Source organism: Poecilia reticulata, linkage group LG2 (genome assembly GCF_000633615.1).
Source record: "Poecilia reticulata strain Guanapo linkage group LG2, Guppy_female_1.0+MT, whole genome shotgun sequence".
Classification (NCBI taxonomy): domain Eukaryota; kingdom Metazoa; phylum Chordata; class Actinopteri; order Cyprinodontiformes; family Poeciliidae; genus Poecilia; species Poecilia reticulata.
The window spans coordinates 26,267,316-26,285,265 of NC_024332.1; the positions used below are offsets into that span (position 1 = coordinate 26,267,316).

The 17,950-nt window shown below is 37.5% G+C and overlaps 1 protein-coding gene across 2 annotated transcripts; it reads left to right on the forward strand.

Annotated features, from left to right (window-relative positions):
- The first annotated feature begins 1,547 nt into the window (after positions 1 to 1,547).
- LOC103457469 (kinesin heavy chain) lies at positions 1,548 to 17,377 on the forward strand. Of its 2 annotated transcripts, none has more exons than XM_008397619.1 (26): positions 1,548 to 2,074; positions 3,532 to 3,619; positions 4,494 to 4,567; positions 5,265 to 5,369; positions 5,565 to 5,613; positions 5,704 to 5,759; positions 5,894 to 5,981; positions 6,567 to 6,691; positions 6,757 to 6,861; positions 6,932 to 7,080; positions 8,287 to 8,435; positions 9,640 to 9,815; positions 9,883 to 9,951; positions 10,765 to 10,971; positions 11,043 to 11,195; positions 11,872 to 12,069; positions 12,152 to 12,269; positions 12,889 to 12,950; positions 13,035 to 13,150; positions 14,314 to 14,415; positions 14,503 to 14,563; positions 15,227 to 15,298; positions 15,371 to 15,475; positions 15,594 to 15,810; positions 16,070 to 16,177; positions 16,351 to 17,377. In XM_008397619.1, exons 1-25 carry the CDS (start codon positions 1,949 to 1,951, stop codon positions 16,153 to 16,155), a joined length of 2,856 nt encoding a protein of 951 aa, XP_008395841.1. In that variant the 5' UTR covers positions 1,548 to 1,948; the 3' UTR covers positions 16,156 to 16,177; positions 16,351 to 17,377. The 2 variants fall into 2 exon arrangements, with proteins under 2 accessions (XP_008395841.1, XP_017165096.1); XM_017309607.1 differs by having other exon boundaries at positions 16,070 to 16,169.
- Positions 17,378 to 17,950: the final 573 nt, after the last annotated feature.

Below are 17,950 nucleotides of genomic sequence, written 5' to 3' on the forward strand. Positions count from 1 at the left end.
GTTGTTTTGTTTTTTCTGTTTCGTCAGTGGAAGCATGTTTTTTAGTGCTGGAAAAAAAAAATCCCGATTAAAAAAAATACTAATCATTTTTTATTTTTATTTTTTAAAGAACCTGTTTATTGATACACTACAAAATAACGTTATCTGTATCCAGATAATAAAATATTAAACACTACAAGAAAAGCAAATTTCACTAATTTTTCCAGTCATTTTATTTATTTTTTCCTTATTTTACTTTATTATTCGTGTGGTCACTCACTACTGCCCGATTCAGATCCCCCCCCCCTCGTCCTCTTCTAAACACATGAACTCTTTTGGTAAAGTTCATTCTGCTCTTCTGCCCTGATTTTATGTTTTATTTTTTTTGTGTGCAATGTCAGGAACCCATGTTCTGCCACGCCCACGTTCTCCGTGGTCAAACATAGGAAACATTTTTCGCCTGTGATTCTGTGTTGAGGTGTGGGTGTCATCTTTTATTTCCCTTCTTCTGTCAGTATTTTCTTTCTCTTCGGCTTGTAATTAAGTATATATTTTCTCACTAATATATACTTTACAAAAAGAATAGACCTGCGTGAAGTACCGTGTGCACTTGGTTGCTCTTGTTTTTTTCTTTCCTTTCTGCATTAATGTGGGTTAGGAATAGTGTGTCAGAGTCCATTATTTTCAGATTGTTTGGACTTTTTTTTATTTTAATGGTTTGATGTAAGCAGCATTTTTTTGTAAATATTGTGAAACATTACAGGTCATGCAGTGATGTAACATTTTGAATAATGTTGCACAGATGTTTAAGATATTAAAAACATGTTCACTCTTACTTGAATGTTGTGGATTTTATTGTATTTTTTCCAAAGTGAATTCTTCTGCAGCCGAATAAAACGCGTTTCTTGTCGTACACTGCCCTCTAGTGGGTAATAATGAAAGCGCATCTAACTGATCTGCAGATATTTACCTCAGCAAAACTAGTTGGATGGATTTAAAGTCTTGATAAAATTAGGGATTATTATTTATATGAATTATAAAAATCTTTCACTCTTACTTTTTCCAAAAGCTTGTTTAAAATGCTGTAATATGCTATAACTCATTGATTTATTCTAAGAGAATCTAATATCTAAGACTTGATAAATACAAATCAGTAAAGTTTTACAAGACAAGGTAAGCTTTTTATACCTAATAGCAACTGTTAGTGGCAGCATCATGATGTGCATGTTGGTTTTAAAAGCTTTTTGTAATGTTTTGGAGTTTAAACCTTCTGATTATCTGTAGCAATGCCTCACTTTTAGTTTAAGAAAAACAAAAACGAACCTAGGTTTGTTTATGAATATATTCAGTATTGCCAGTCGATTTAATACAAAACGCTAAATAAAATCCGCTTTTTTATGCTAAATATAGAATAAAGCAGGTTTTATCACTTTAAATTAATGCAGCAGAAAATTTGTCTCTGTATAAATAAAATGTCTAACGTAAGTGTTAAAGATAACGGAGGCAGTATGCTGTGTGTGTGTGTGTGTGTGAGAGAGAGAGAGTGTTCGCGCGTCTCCGCCAGACATGCGCGCCGCGGCATCTTCCGGGAGCGCGCACCGGTCTCCTCAGCGGTCCAGGACGATGCGGCTCTGCTGCCTGATGCTCCTCTGACTCCCCCCTCTCTTCCTCCTCCTCCTCTCTGCCTCTTCCTCCTCCTGCTGGGAGAGTCCGGCCGGCTGCAGAGCAGCAGGAGGCGCCCGCACACCGAGCTGCGAGCTCCGCATCGGGACGCAGCGCTGCGGCTCGACCCGCCTGGCCATGGCGCAGATAAGGAAACTCGGCGCTGCTGAGCTCAACTCTCAACTCCATGGAATCCAGGAAAAGCAGCGATAGGTTTTAATCTAATGGTTCCAATCTTTAATAATTAGTGGCTCCTCTTCTGTCAGGCTTTTGTTTTCGTTTCTGATCGGCCGCTGCAGCAGCAGACATGGTGGATGCAGCAGAGTGCGGGGTGAAGGTGATGTGCCGCTTCAGGCCCCTGAACGAGGCCGAAATCACCAGAGGAGACAAGTACATCCCCAAGTTTAAGGAGGACGACACCGTGGTGATAACCGTGAGTCTGGCTGCTGAGCTGACGCAGGACGGAAAGGGCGCAATAGCGTAGGAATGATGCATAAAGGGGAGAAATGCGCGCCTCTTGCAGAAATGTAGAAATAATAGGATAATAAACACGTAAATGTTTAGGTTTCTGAAGAGAAATTAATAGAATACAAAGGCTTGACTGGCTTTTGCGGGGATTCAATGCTCAATGCATAATAATTGGCATTAAATGTTCAGTTTTAAACCTGAGGTCCTCAAATTTCATGTCTGATTTTAGGATAAGTCTGGAACAACCACTAATGAGCAAATATTTTTATTAAAATGTGCTTAAAAACATAATGAAATGTCTCCAGAGGCGGTCCTAGATTATCTGGGGCCCTGATCAACATTGGATTTAGGAAACTTCTTCCATCAAAAATGGTTTCTTTATATTTAATCTCCTAGTATCAATATTTATCAGTATTGGCCTGTATCTTGGTCATTAAGTAAATCAATTGTGCAGCTTTCATGTTTTATTTTAAGTCAGGAGATTTTATGTGCCTACAAGTAAATTTCACTTTTATGTTGATTTATTTTCATTTGAGATTCAATTATCAAATTATGACGTTTTTTTTTCTTTTATATGAACTGAAGGAAGTTTGTTTATATGGAGAGAAATGTGTTCCAATACTACTGCAAGCAGAGAACATGTTTCAAAAAATAAAATCAGAAAAAACGAATCAATAAAAAAAACATTGAAATGATTTGAAAAAGATAATTTAGATCAAATATAATCTGAAAAAATAGCAAACTGTATAAATGTAGGTTCAATTACTGTACATATAAATTTTTCTCAAAATAAATTTTTTGATTGCAAAGTTTTTCAGTGTTTCATTTTTAAAATACTTTTTTTATTTATTTAAATTAGAAATAAAAATTCTCTCCATATGTTTACAAATAGTCTCTTAATGTGATTCAATTTCTGGGCCTTAGTTTTAAATTAGCTTTATTGCAGCCAATCAGGAACCAGAGCAGCTCTACATGGTTTGTGCTGTTGCATATTTGATCAAACAGCTTCCTGCCGTCAGTCAGACGAGCAGCAGCATGCAGATCCAGTTTGTGTCAGGAGTTTCTCTGCTTTATTTTAAGGCTCGATTGCTGCTGCAGCTGCCTTTAAATGCTGAGAGCAGCTTTATGCACCGATGAAACGTTACCCCTGAGATCAAGCCGGAGGAATGATGGATGCCCGCGTCAGAAATCCCTAAAAGTTCATTTAAAATCATTTTTTGGGGACAGTTGCATTTAAAAATACATGTTTTTCCCAACAATCAGGCAGCATATGAGCTTTTTTCTTCAGCTTTTTATGTGTAAAATAACTGAACTCGTCCCAGAAATTCATTAAATCAATAAAAGTTAAAGTGTTGTCAGCTCACCCACAGATCGGAAACAGATGCTGACGTGTTGTTCTGGATCCGTTTTGTTTTGAAACAGGGCAAACCGTACGTGTTTGACCGCGTTCTGCCGCCAAACACGACACAGGAGCAGGTTTACGAGCAGTGTGCCAAACAGATCGTCAAAGGTAACGGGGCTGGAAATTTATTACAAACAGTACACACATGAAGATATTAATATATCTTCATGTGTGTTTCATTTAAATATGATATTATACATTCTTTTATGGTAGTGTTTCCATCCTTTCTCACAAAACCGAAAAAGTACAACAGAGAATTAGGGCCACAATTAGAAAACAAAAAAATAACATTGCAAGAAGAAAGTTGTAATAATATGGGAATATTATGATTTTATTCTCATATTATTTCAATTTTATTCTCATATTACCATAGCAACCATTTACTGGGCCTATTTTTAATCTCTCCGCGCTGTAAAAACACCAAATTTTACCAAGTATTTTTGTCTACTTTCTCGTAGAAACATCCTGGTATACTTGAGATGAACAAAGCCAACTTACTCATATATGTTGTCTTTTCAACAACATATATTAGCTTGTTTTAAGCCAGTAATTTCTTAATATTGCTAAAAATGAAAGAACTAGTTCCACTGGCAGATTATTTCACTAATAAACCAATATTTCTCCAATGTCCTGCCTGTGGAACTAATGTCACTTGAAACAAGCTCCTATATTTTGTTGAAAAGTTACTTGTTAGTTTTTGTCTTACTTCTAGTGAACTAATATAAACTAGACTGAAAATACTTGGTAATATTTGGTGTTTTTTGAGTGCAATAAGCAGCTTTGTCTTTATATCAATTATCAGCTAAATTACAAATTCATAGAAATCCACACAGAAAAAGGTAAATAAATTGCGGTTTTGAGAAATTATTCATAATTTCTGAATAAATATTCTAGTTTTATCCCATTTCTCCTCCAAGCATCATTTTTGTACATAATTTCTGGGTTGTATTATGAAGTTTCCAACTTCTTTGTTTCATTCTAGATGTGCTGGGTGGATACAACGGGACGATCTTCGCTTACGGACAGACGTCTTCTGGAAAGACCCACACCATGGAGGTCAGAGGTCACGCTCAGCCGGTGGCTCAAGCAATGAATCGAGAGTTTTGTTGTGAACTTTAATCCACAATGTGAGGATTAGAGGATTGTGTAACAGAATTAAGGAGAGTTAGATCCAAAGTAATCTAAAGATAGCCAAGCCTCTGGATAAAACATAAAGGTTAAACATTGTTTTGTTCTACAGAAACTGATTTTTATGAGTATGAATTATTCCAAATGGAGTTGGTTAATCCCCAGAAAAGGAAGCCTGAAGCCTCTTTTTAATTCTCTGATCTGATCCGCATGACAGGGCTCTAGGGCCGTTGCAGATTTTAAAACAATGAGTACATTTCCGCCAAACACCTCAAAAAATTTGAGTTTGAAAAGTAGAAAATTTGCTAGAAAAAAACAATAAAATTTTGAGATTAATCTCAGAAATTTACTTAAACATTTGGAAATGTCCGAGTGTGAGAAGTTGAAAATTTGTTGGAAAATACAGACATTTTCAAGAGTTCCAAAGTCTCAAAATGTTAATATTTTCTAGCAAATTTTAAACTTTAATCCAAAAAGTTTTGTCTTAAATGTTATTTTCCTTTTTATTTCTATATTCCTAATACACCGTTGTAGATCTGTGGCTTTTTGTTTTGTCATTATCAACTTTTTTGATAATATTTGATAACATATTTTACACATCTGACTCAAAGTTTGTTTTGTTCAGGGCAAACTGCACGACCCGCAGCTGATGGGAATCATCCCTCGGATCGCCCAGGACATCTTCGACCACATCTACTCCATGGACGAGAACCTGGAGTTTCACATCAAGGTAAAGAGAGCCACATGTTGTTCACCTGCACAATAGAAAAATAAATAAAATAAAGTAAAAAAAACAATGTAGAAGGACTTAAAATAAATGTATATAATAATAATAACTATTATTACAACAATAATAATAAATAAAAAATGATTAAATTCTCAGTAAATAGCGACCAGACTCTAAATGTTCGTTTTCTCTCTTCAGGTTTCTTATTTTGAAATCTACCTGGATAAAATCAGAGACCTGTTGGACGGTGAGTCTGTTCTCCCACTTCCACATTTTATTAAGGATCTTTATTAATTCAAGCACTAGCTGAGTTTGGATATCTTTGTTTTGTTTTCAGTGTCAAAGACGAACCTTGCTGTGCATGAAGACAAGAACAGGGTCCCCTATGTGAAGGTCAGTAAGACGATTTTCAACTTCTTCAGTGAGGTTTAGATCTGGTGTGACACAAACATATCTTAGATGAACAGCAGCTGTTTTTATTTTTAAATGATGATCTTTCAGCTGTAACGGCCTCCTCTCTGCTTCAGGGCTGCACTGAGCGCTTTGTGTCCAGTCCTGAGGAAGTGATGGACGTCATCGACGAGGGGAAGGCCAATCGGCACGTGGCAGTGACAAGTACATAACAATATTTATTTACAACATGTTGATCACATTTATTCAACTATAATTTTTTACTCTCAGTTTGAGCTGATATTCTGTTGCAAAATGACATTTCTCTTCAAAAAAGTACAAAAATAACCCTGAACTACCTACTTTTGGGCAGTAGGGGGCAATAACCCTGAAATGGCATTTAAAATGAAAAAACGAGATCTTTTGCAAAAAAAATCAGAAATTTTGAGATTAGATTTCCATAAAAACAGCTAAACCTTGTTCAAAAATAGATTTTTGCTGGTAAAAATAATTGTCTGTGAGGTTTTTTTTCCCCTACTAAATATCTTCATTACATTGTTGGATGGAGTAAAATCAAACAATCTCTTGGGAAATTAAGTTTTTCTCACCAAAAAACACAATTTGGTAAAATGATTGTGTGTGTAACTGCTACAGAAAATGGATTAAAACTATCTTTAAATTGGTTTTTATCATTTGTCATCACCACCAATGTGGTGTTGACTTATTTAAAAGGGACTTATATTACATAAAATAAGCAAAAGATGATTTATGAMTGAATGAACAGTCAGATTTTTCTGTTTTCTGCTCCAGACATGAATGAGCACAGCTCCCGCAGCCACAGCATCTTCCTGATCAACATCAAGCAGGAAAACGTCGAAACAGAAAAGAAACTGTCGGGGAAGCTGTACCTGGTGGATCTGGCCGGCAGCGAGAAGGTCAGTCTGAGATTAACCGCATTCCTTCGCTGAGCTGCGATTCATAAAATCCTACTGTTTGACAGGTCAGTAAGACCGGAGCAGAGGGGGCGGTGCTGGACGAGGCGAAAAACATCAACAAATCTCTGTCGGCCCTAGGGAACGTCATCTCGGCTCTGGCTGAGGGAACGGTGAGTTGGTTCTCCCTGAGGATCTGATGGAGCGCATTGAAGATGGTTGATCTGATCCTGGTTCCCCCAGAAAACCCACGTGCCGTACAGAGACAGCAAGATGACCCGGATCCTGCAGGACTCCCTGGGAGGAAACTGCCGCACCACCATCATCATCTGCTGCTCGCCGTCCGTCTACAACGAGGCTGAGACCAAGTCCACGCTCATGTTTGGACAGAGGTACCTTCTCTGGAGCGACAGTGAAAGGAAAAATAATTACATTTTGAGCCTCAGCTGCTTCTAAGAACAGTCTAAACGCTGAGGAAAGCAAAATGTTTTTTTTTTGGTGATATCAAAAACCTCCAGTATGTAACGTGACAAAATCAGTAGGCTCTGCCCATTACCTAACTACCTTGGGTTACCTAGAAACCCAAGCTGAGCTTCAGCACATTTGGTTTTACCTCTGTACAATGGCTGCTGGAAAAGACAAGTGTTTTGTTGTGGACTTACCATCCAGAAGCCGCTGGCTGCATTCTTGTTGATGGTGCTGGAGGCTCTTCTTGACTTGTTGTTTGGAGGCCGATAAATATAATTTCAGGGGCCTCGAATGGCCCTCGGACTACAGTTTGGACACCCCAGGTGTAGATGTTGATTTGAAGTAAAGTTGGGGAATTTAAAAGGGATCCTACCTTTTTTATTGTGTCCACTTTCTGCAATGAATTGACAGTGTACATCATGATACTGCCACTACCAGGCTTGACAGTTGCCATGTTTATTTGCCTGCTGTGTTTTAGCTCTTTGGGTCGGTTAATGAGGATCTGTCTGGTGAAAGTTGGCATCAGTTCTGCAAACCAACGAGTAGATGGTCCGAAGACTTCCATCTGGGTTTATTTCTGTTTATATTGGTTTATTCTCCATTTTTATGAAAATGTTTGATGTTGATGCAGACGGAAGCAACTTCTTGCAGGAAGAAAGTATATTTCGTAGCTATTTTGAGGGATTTTTTTGTGGAGATTTTTGCAGCTCGGGTGTTAAAACCAACATGAAACTGCTTCATTCAGTAAGGTTGTTCAAAGTGGGGGCCGGGGGCCATTTACAGCCCGTGGACTGATTTTGTGCCGCCCTCAAAGCACAAAAAATAAGTAAATCAGGACAAATTACAGTTTTTAAATAAAATTCTACTTACTGAAATGTTAGAAGATGTAAAACAAAGTGATCATCTCTTCCAAGCTTCCTGGTTACCTTCTGTTGCCATGGTAACTAGGACACATACTCTTTGACTTTTATTCTAAAGTACACATTTGTGAACTAAAATCTGTTCTTAATTGCTGGATTAAAGCTTCAAGGACATTTTATTTTTATTGGCTAGAGTAGACAAAACATTTAGACCCTCCTGGTGTGCAGATGATGTGATGGACTGATGGTGGCTTTAATGTCTGGGTTCAGGGCGAAGACCATCAAGAACACGGTGTGTGTGAACCTGGAGCTGACTGCCGAGGAGTGGAAGAAGAAATACGAGAAGGAGAAGGAGAAGAACAAGAACTTGAAGAGCGCCATCCAGAGGCTGGAGGCTGAACTGAACCGCTGGAGGAACGGTAAGAGGAAAACGCTGCAATCTGCTGAGTCTGCACTGTGTCCCCATCCTCACTCTTCCTCATCCACTGTTGCCTAGTAACCACTGTGGCTCCTCCTCCTCTTCTGCAGCCATTGGGCTTTAAATTTTGCTGAGTTCCATTGTTGGTGATGGAAAATGTTTCTAAGCTTTAAATCAACTCGCCCTCTAAGCCTTCAGATATGCAAAAGCAGCACACGCACACACAATATGCTGATTCAGTGTTTCTGCAGGGAGGCTCTTTGCTCTTCATCACCTCCTGGCTCCCATCACTGCTGATCTGAAGCAGCATTCGGCCTTTAGTTCTGTTAAATCTGCTTGTTCTGCCTATTTTCCACCTTCACTTCCTGTTTTATTTTGAAGGTCTCGACAGCAAACCATATCAAAGTGTTTTCTCATTTTCTGTAAATTTTGTATTTCAATCTGGTTCTTATTGTAATTTTTTTAATTAATGTATTATCTTATGTATGTTACTCTTTAACATACATAATTCTTTTAGTATTATAAAATGTATTTTATTTTTCTTTTTAATTATCAAATAAAATTTATCAAACTTTTCTTATTATCCATATCTATTTTATCAGTGTTTATTATTGATATTATTATTTTATTATTAATCTGTTGACGTTTATCTATATAGCTACTTATTTTTCTATGTATTTGTTGTGTGTACTTTTTATCTAATAATTAATTCATAACAAATATAAATTATGTTTTTTATATTTAGCTTTTTTTAATTCTTTGTGTTTGTTTCATTTATTATTTTTTTATCTGTTATTGCAATGTTTAATTTATCTGCAACTCTGAGGAAATATAGGTATAGATGGATATTTATTTACTTTATTTTTATAATAAAATTTTTAATTATCTGTCTAATTTTTACTGGTTTTCTGTCTTTTTTTAATTGATTTTGTCTTTCCATTCATTCATTCATTCATGCATTCATTCATTCATTCATTCATTCATTCATTTTTTTGCCATCTGTTTGCTTCTCTTTGTAGTTGCAGTTGGTTTTTAGTGACAAGCTGTTTTTAATTCCTGTTTTTTAAGTGGAAGTTTTTATCTCAAATTTCTCATGGTGGCAAGTTTTCTGCTTATAAAACAGAAAATAAAAGAAAAATGGCCAGAAAGCATAAAGATCTACACGTTAAAGATGTTTATTTAACAGAATATTATTATATTTACAGGGGAGAACGTTCCTGAGGAGGAGCGCCTGAGCTCTAAAGAGCAGAGGAGCATCGAGCAATACGACAACACTCCCATCATCGACAATCTGCCGCCAGGAGGGGGCGACGTCTCCAACGAAGAGAGGAAAACCTTTGAGGACGACATCAGGAACCTGTACAAGCAGCTTGATGACAAGGTGAGGCTGGCGGAGAAGAAGAAGAAGAAGAAATTCATCTGGATTTATTTACTGTTTCTTTCTGCAGGATGATGAAATCAACCAACACAGCCAACTTGCTGAGAAGCTTAAAGAGCAAATGTTGGATCAAGAAGAGGTTGGTTTCACTTTCTTGTATGATTTATATAATAAATAATAAAATAAACTGGTCAGTCATGATTAAAAAAAATCTCACTGAAACATCGTCATCGTCAGCTTTTACTTTATACAGTGTTTTAATGTGATAAATATTTTGGTGTTTAGTTGAACTGTAAGGCATTTTTGAAAGCAAAATTTTATTTTATTACTAAGACAAAATTCTCTCATGTTTTGTTCTTTAACTCGTAAATCTTGTAAATCCAATGTTGTTAGATCGTTGCAGTTTGTTTGATTTATGATGCAGAATAACAGGAAATGTTGACCTCTACACTGCAAAAACACAATTACTTTTGTCTGGTTTCTAGTGAAAATATCTTAGTTTACTTAAAATAAGAGAAAACTAACTTACAAGTTACTTCTCAGCAAGTTACATAAGCTTGTTTAAAGTTAATAATTAATTATTATTAATTTAAAAAATTACTAGTTCCACTAGCAAATTATTGTACTTATAACATGAGAAAATGTTTTGTAATAAGTGAAATTATCTGCAAATAGAACTTTTTCATCAATATTAAAGAAGAAATATTGACTTAAAACAAGCTTCTATATTTTGCTGAAAAATTACTTGTAAGTTAGTTTTGTTTTATTTCGAGTGGACTAAGATATTTGCTCTAGAAGCTGGACAAAAATACTTGATGATATTTTGTATTTTTGCACTGTAGTTATTGATTTCATTCACACAATAATGACGTACTTTTTGAGTTCACAACAGATTTTATAAGGTTAAAAGTTAATATCTACTTATTTTTCTTTTCCTGTTTTTCCGTGACAGCTGCTGGCGTCTACGCGGCGGGATTATGAGAAGATCCAGGAGGAGCTGTGCCGGCTGCAGACGGAGAACGATCTGGCAAAAGAGGAGGTGAAGGAGGTGCTGCAGGCGCTAGAGGAGCTGGCCGTCAACTACGACCAGAAGAGCCAGGAGGTGGAGGAGCGCGAGGCGGCCAACCAGCAGCTGATCGAGGAGCTGCAGCAGAAAGCCGTGAGTCCACCTTCCCAAATCCAGCGTCCGGTTTGACGGGTCAGAGGAAGAGACGCTGTCGGTGTTGGCAGGCTCTGCTGTCGGTGGTTCAGCGGGAGCTGAGTCAGCTGGAGGAGCTGAACGGCCTGCAGAGGAAGAGAGCCACCGAGGTTCTCAACCTGCTGCTGCGAGACCTCAGCGACATCGGAGCCATCATCGGCACTGGCGACGCCAAGGCCGCCTCGGTGAGGACCAGGCGCCCCGGTTTTAGAAATCCAACAGTCATCCATTATGAAACAGGCGATAAACATTACATTTGATCAATGTTCCAGTTACTGCTAATCAAAAGCAACTCTGATCAACTTTTATTTAAATGAAATCAGTACAGTTTTCTGGCAGATTTGTGTTGAATAAACATTAAATTTTAAAAAGTATTTTTACTTTTTCAAGTGCAAATATTTTTTTGTACTCTTGAAATAAGACAAAACTAGCTTATAAGTGACTTTTCAGCAAAATATAGATGCTTGTTTTAAGTATTTATTCTTTAATTTTGATGAAAAATTTCTAGTTTCACGTTAGAAGTGAAATAATCTGCCAGTGAAGCCAGAACTTTTTCATCAGTTTCAAGCTGAAAAGTGATTTTTATTTTGATAAAAAAGTTAGTTTTGTCTTATTTCAAGTGTTGCTAACATATCTGCACTAAAAACTAGACAGAAATACTTGATAAAATGTTATATTTTTGCATTAAAGACCAACTTTGTAACCGTCTTTATGTGACTCTGAAGGTCCACCCAGATTTCAGGCCTGATTTTTAATTTCTTTGTTGCCAGTTTTGTTTCTGTTCAGCTAGAGAAAGTTGATTTGTTCTAAGTGTCTACGTGTCGCCATGGTAACATCTGACCAGCTTTCCTATTGGCTCAGAATGCGGAGGCAAAGGGGAACGGCTCGGCGGTGGAGGAGGAGTTCACCGTCGCTCGCCTCTACATCAGCAAGATGAAGTCAGAGGTCAAGTCTCTGGTGAACCGCAGCAAGCAGCTGGAGAGCGCGCAGGCCGACGCCCACCGCAAGATCCAGGCCAACGAGAAGGAGCTGGCGTCCTGTCAGCTGCTCATCTCACAGGTAAGCTGTGCAAAAGTCTTCAGCCACCTCGCTTCACTCACACAGTTTGGAGTTTTTTCACCTGCTGCCTTGGTTTGTCCAGCACCAGGCCAAGATCAAGTCTCTGACCGACTACATGCAGAACATGGAGCAGAAGAAGAGGCAGCTGGAGGAGAGTCAGGACGCGCTGACCGAGGAGATCGCCAAGCTGCAGGCGCACGGTCCGCACCCAACTCTTTCTCTGCAGAGGAACATATATAACTTTTACATATTTCATCACATTGTCTCCATAAACTTTACTATTTATCTTCAGGGTTTAATACACCAGCTGCAGAAATCTACAAACTGATACTTTTTTCTTTGCAAAATCGTCACATTGCTTTACTGCAAAAACACAAAAAACTAGTTTAGAGGTATGAGCAAAATATATGAGAATATTTTGAGTCACTAATTCTTGAATACACATTTAAAAAGTACAAAAAGACATTTTTCCTGTTTTAATTGAAGAAAATCTACCAGTGGAACTTTGACTTTTTAATTTATCTTTAAGAATTAGTGACCTAAAACAAGCCTTTATGTTAATATGTTAACTGGTTCCAACTAAAATGCATACATTTTCTTACATTTTGTTCTCTTAAATATCAATTTTAGTTTGATTTTTAAGAGAGAATCCTTAAAAATCAAAAGTATTTTATTGATTCTTGCTTCCTCCATGTCAAGCATCGCTTGTTTATTCACCATGATAATGGATTTTGTTTACTTTCATCCATGTTTATTTAATTTCATCATTGTCTTAGACTTATGTTTGGTTGACTAAATCTAAAGATTATTTATCTTCAGAAAAACGACATAATGTATCAAAGGAGGACCTCAACAGGTTGGAGGGAGACGAGGACGTGAAGGTGACGACAGCATCACCACCAGATGTTTACATGTTTTATTTATTTAATTTTTTTGGCGTCTCTGATGTGTATTTCTGCGTCCAGCTGCAGAACAGCGTGGAGGAGCAGCTGGAGAGCCACAGGGAGGCTCATCAGAAGCAGCTCAGCCGCCTGCGGGACGAGATCGAAGACAAGCAGAGGATGCTGGACGAGCTGACAGAGTGAGGAAACGTCCAGGAAAACCAAAACATTTACGCACATTTATTCCAACGCTCCAAACTGCCTTCAGAGACGGACTGATGAGGAGACGCAGCAGGAAATGTTTCAGCTTTTCAAACCAGACGCGGAAGAGAAAAAAAATTAAAAAAACACTTTTCAGACTTTTTAATGTCTGAAGATTTAATGAGACGCATCTATTATTAATACCTGAACCAGAGCAGGAGGAAAAACTATCAACTGCAAAAACACAAAATCTTACCAAGTATTATTAGTCTAGTGTCCAGACTAAATGTCTTAATGCACTAATTAGACTAAATTAATTAATAGGTAACCTTTTAGCAAAATACAGGAGAAAAGTACTAGTTATATTTTCAGCTTATTTTTCTTATAACTTTGAAAAAACATAATTATAAGAGAAATAATCTGCCAGTGTAACTAGTTCTTTTCCATCAGTTTTAATGAATCATTGACTTAAAACAAGCTCCTATTTCTTGTAAGTTATTTTAGTCTTATTTCACATGTACTAAGATATTTGCACTAGAAACTCGACCAAGAAAACTTGGAAGATTTTGTTGTTTTACATTGAATACAAAAAAACTGAAATTTAACTAAAGAACCCTAATTAGGAGTTGAACATCTTCTGTTCAGACAAACAAAACAAAAATGGGATGTTTGCAATTAAAGTAGGGTTGCATTTTGTACAATGTGTTTTTAAAACCTAAACTAAGCTGCATCTCTTTAATAAAAACACTTTTTTAGCTAATTGCTGTAAGATAAATCACCTTGGAGATTGAGATTTGGGCTGAAAGCAGAAAATGGACATCTGGTCCTGTTATGTTCTGGGGTTTCAACAGACTATTCAAGTAACATAATGTAGGTCTCTCAACAGATAATTTCAACTTGGATAAATTCAAACCAATCAAACAATAATGATCCTTGTTTTAGTTTTGGGAGCATAAATCTCCAGGTTTTTGTAAACAAACTGCTTAAAATCTGATTTTTCTCACCATCTGCAGAAGATCTCAATCACTCCCTCATGATTTGGGTCGTCCAGCTGCAAAATGCACTGCATGCTTTGCTTAAAAAAAGTCCTACTAACTGTTCCAAACTCCCTGATTTTCAGTTTTTATTGCCTTATTTAATTTCTGACATGTTTGTCTTCCAGTCTAAACCAGGGTCTGTTACTGGAGCAGAAGAGACTCATGTCTGACTATGAGAAGCTGAAGGCTGAGGACCAGGAGAAGGATTCAAAGCTGCAGACGCTGATGTAGGAACCATTTAATATCACCCTGTGTGAATATTTAACAACATTAAGATTCATTCTTTAAGGTTTGTCTCATTTTTCTTCCCCTAGTCTGTTGAACGAACACAGAGAGCAGGCCAGAGACGACCTGAAGGGGCTGGAGGAGACGGTGGTGGGTGACTGGTTCCAATGAAACTCTGTTCAGATGGCATGGAAAAATGTTTTCAGGCTACAAACTTCATCCAAAATCTACTAAATTAATTTAATTCCTCAGAAATACATAATTATGACTATGTGAAACAAAGTTTTTGAGTATTTTACCTTGTTTGTGTCTCCAGTAAATCCCCTAAACTGCATATATAAAACTCAGTGTTTTTCAGACTACAGACGACTATAAATAGGACAGTTTTACACTTAAATGTTATTTTATCAGTCAAATCAGAGCTGTTTTCTTTTGTTTGCTGCCAAATTACATCAATAACTTCCTCCAGACATTCATGCAAATCAGCAGTTTTTTTTGCGCTGGTACAGAATTGTGAGTTTGTTGCAAATTTTTTACAAAAATAGCCAAAAACTTTGGGTTTAAGTTTTGCTAACTCCCACCTGCAGGTGGCAGCGTTTCTTACTTCTACAACACTGATGCCTGAATTATCATACATAAGCGCTAATATTGCAAAATTTCTTGATAATATTTCAAAATTAACTTCACAAAAGTTTGGATTTTTATTGCATTTTTGTTTTCTTTTATCTTTTTGATTGTCATGTTTATTTTTTGTTATGCTCTTCGGTCAATTAATTGAATGAGTCAGAAAATTAATATTTTCTCCTTTTTCAGGCCAAAGAACTGCAGACTTTGCACAACCTACGCAAACTGTTTGTTCAGGATCTCACAGCTCGAGTTAAGAAGGTAAATCTTAAAATCGCTGCTTTACTGTGATGCGTTGCTCTGATTCTCTGACCTGCTGCTTTTGGTTTCCAGAGCGCAGAACTGGACTGTGAGGAGGGGCTTGGCAACGTCGCTCAGAAACAGAAAATCTCTTTCCTGGAAAACAATTTGGACCAACTCACCAAGGTCCACAAGCAGGTGAAGTGGAACACGTTCATAATTCATGCTAATGGCTGAATTATCCCATCCTGGTTGAGCCTCCAGTGGTTTTTGGGGCTCAGAGGCTCATTTAGTGGTTTCTGGTTTGCGTCTTCAGCTGGTGCGAGACAACGCAGACCTTCGCTGTGAGCTGCCCAAGCTGGAGAAGCGTCTGCGGGCCACGGCCGAGCGAGTCAAAGCTCTGGAGAACGCCCTGAAGGAGGCCAAGGAGAACGCCATGAGGGACCGCAAGCGCTACCAGAAAGAGGTGGACCGCATCAAAGAGGCCGTCCGAGCCAAGAACATGGCCAGGAGGGGATATTCTGCTCAGATCGGTGATTACTCTTTATTTACTGACCAGCTGACATTGAATTTCATGTAACTTTTGAATTTCTGCTAGCACAAGTTAGCTTGGAACATGGATCGTCTTCTCAGCTCTGAACCAGAGCTTTAAATTACAGGAAATGTGTAATTTAAAGACTCCTTCTGCAGATTTAGGAATAAATAAACCAGAATACAATTTTATTTTTAACTTATCTTTGGAAAAAATGCAACCTCAGTTAATGAACAATGTTTATTTCCTCTGGGTTTCAGCGAAGCCCATCAGGCCGGGCCACCATCCAGTATCGTCTCCCATCATCAGCACCATCAGAACTGGAGGAATCTACGCTCACAACTGAAACTTTAACAGCAAGTAAACCTGTGAGGGATCAGCACATTGTTTTCATGATGCACAGAAACTCTTAAAGACTTTTATTATCATTTTTACAACTTTTGCTCTCCAGTTGTGTTCATGATAGTGAATTTTAGGGATATTTAAAGACATCACGACAAAGTATCCAGCTTTATTCATTAAATCACATCCTGTGTTTCAGATTGTATCACTTTGCCGCATGCTGACATCTCACCTGGATTCACAAGCCACGCCCCTTTCCTTGGAGCACCAATGGGAGGCTTTCAAGACACACAGAGTCTTCTGATGCTGGACTGACTGACGTTTTTCATGATTCAACACCAGATACTTCACACGCAGTGATTACTGTAGGAAGAAATATTCCAAATTATGCAACAGATTTCTTTTTAAAGTCTAAACAAACCTGCTCCATGTTTTTCTAAGAATATTTTTGCTGTTTAAACAAGAATGCAGAACTGACATTTCAGGTCAAACAAATATAATTTGAGTTGTTTTATGTTAAACCCACAGTCAGTTTCCTAATCTGTGGTAAAAACCATCTGGGACCCGATTCTTATCCTAACCATATGGGTCCAATTTGAAGTGCTATTATTTATTATTTAGCATTTTGTGAAATATGCATTTTCATATCAGTCGGGTAATTATAAACCTTGTATTGTTAACTGTTACATCAGAAATAGACCATAGATGATGCAGTTTTTTCCTATTTCTTTCTTTATCGACTCACTTCCTCCCCTCCCAGATGAATTAGATGAATCAGTTCAGTTCTGCAGCTTGCAGAGATGAGAGAAGCAGCAGGACACTGACCAGCCAATCAGATGTTCTCCTGACTGAGAAAGTGGGATAACATCTCATCTCTGCAGTAGGTTGGGTTTTTAAAGCTCTTCATAACCTCTAAAAACATCCTGATAAAAATGAATCAAACCTACCTTAGATTATTTTATTTCCAAGTTTCAGCACCTTGTCCAACAATCCCCTGATCAAAGTCCCTCTGAACTACAAAAAAAAAACATGTTTCTGTCCATGAATGTACAAAAACACCAATTAATGAATGTAATAGCATGGATGAGAGCTTGTAACAAAGGCACAAAGGATTTGCCTCATTGTTCTAACGTATGTTATCAGTTCAATTAACTGACTCCTTTGTTTTCTTGACAGATGTATAATTTGTCTGAGTAAACCTGCAAATAAACATATTTAACGCCATTTATTTTTGTCAAAATAAGAGCTCTTTCCATTTCCTGACTTTACTGTGTTTCTCATTGTGGGCGGGACGTGAGCGAACAGCAGCTGTGATCAATTCTCCACTAAAGTTTGCAGCAACAATCAGAAAGAGAGAGAGAAAAATATTATGTTAATCATCTCATGTTTTAGCTGTGAATAAAAACAAGATAAAGAACCTAAAGCACCTTCAGGGATTCCCACTTGGACAAAAATGTACTATGATTATGGTCTTAACAGATCATAACACCAAAAAAATGCTACATTTAACATGGAACAAATAAAAATAAAAAATAAAATATATATATATATATATATATATATATATATATATAGATACATATATATATTTTTTCCCCTGATGTAAAACAAAAAGAAGGGGGGAAAAAGAATCAGGAAATCAGAAACTGGAGAAATACCAGGGCCTCAGGGAGGAACTGGAAAAGACCTGGAAGGTGAAGACTACAGTGGTGCCTGTGGTCATCGGGGCCCTCGGGGCAGTCACCCCCAAACTGGAGCAGTGGCTCAAACAGATCCCAGGAACAACATCAGACATCTCA

Bases quoted from the DNA above. Each gene is read 5' to 3' on its own strand.
- LOC103457469 (XM_008397619.1), top strand. From the start codon at position 1,949: ATGGTGGATGCAGCAGAGTGCGGGGTGAAGGTGATGTGCCGCTTCAGG. The intron at 5,614-5,703 runs GTGAGTCTGTTC...TTTTGTTTTCAG, and splicing joins AATCAGAGACCTGTTGGACG to TGTCAAAGACGAACCTTGCT. The intron at 13,151-14,313 runs GTGAGGAAACGT...TTTGTCTTCCAG, and splicing joins ATGCTGGACGAGCTGACAGA to TCTAAACCAGGGTCTGTTAC.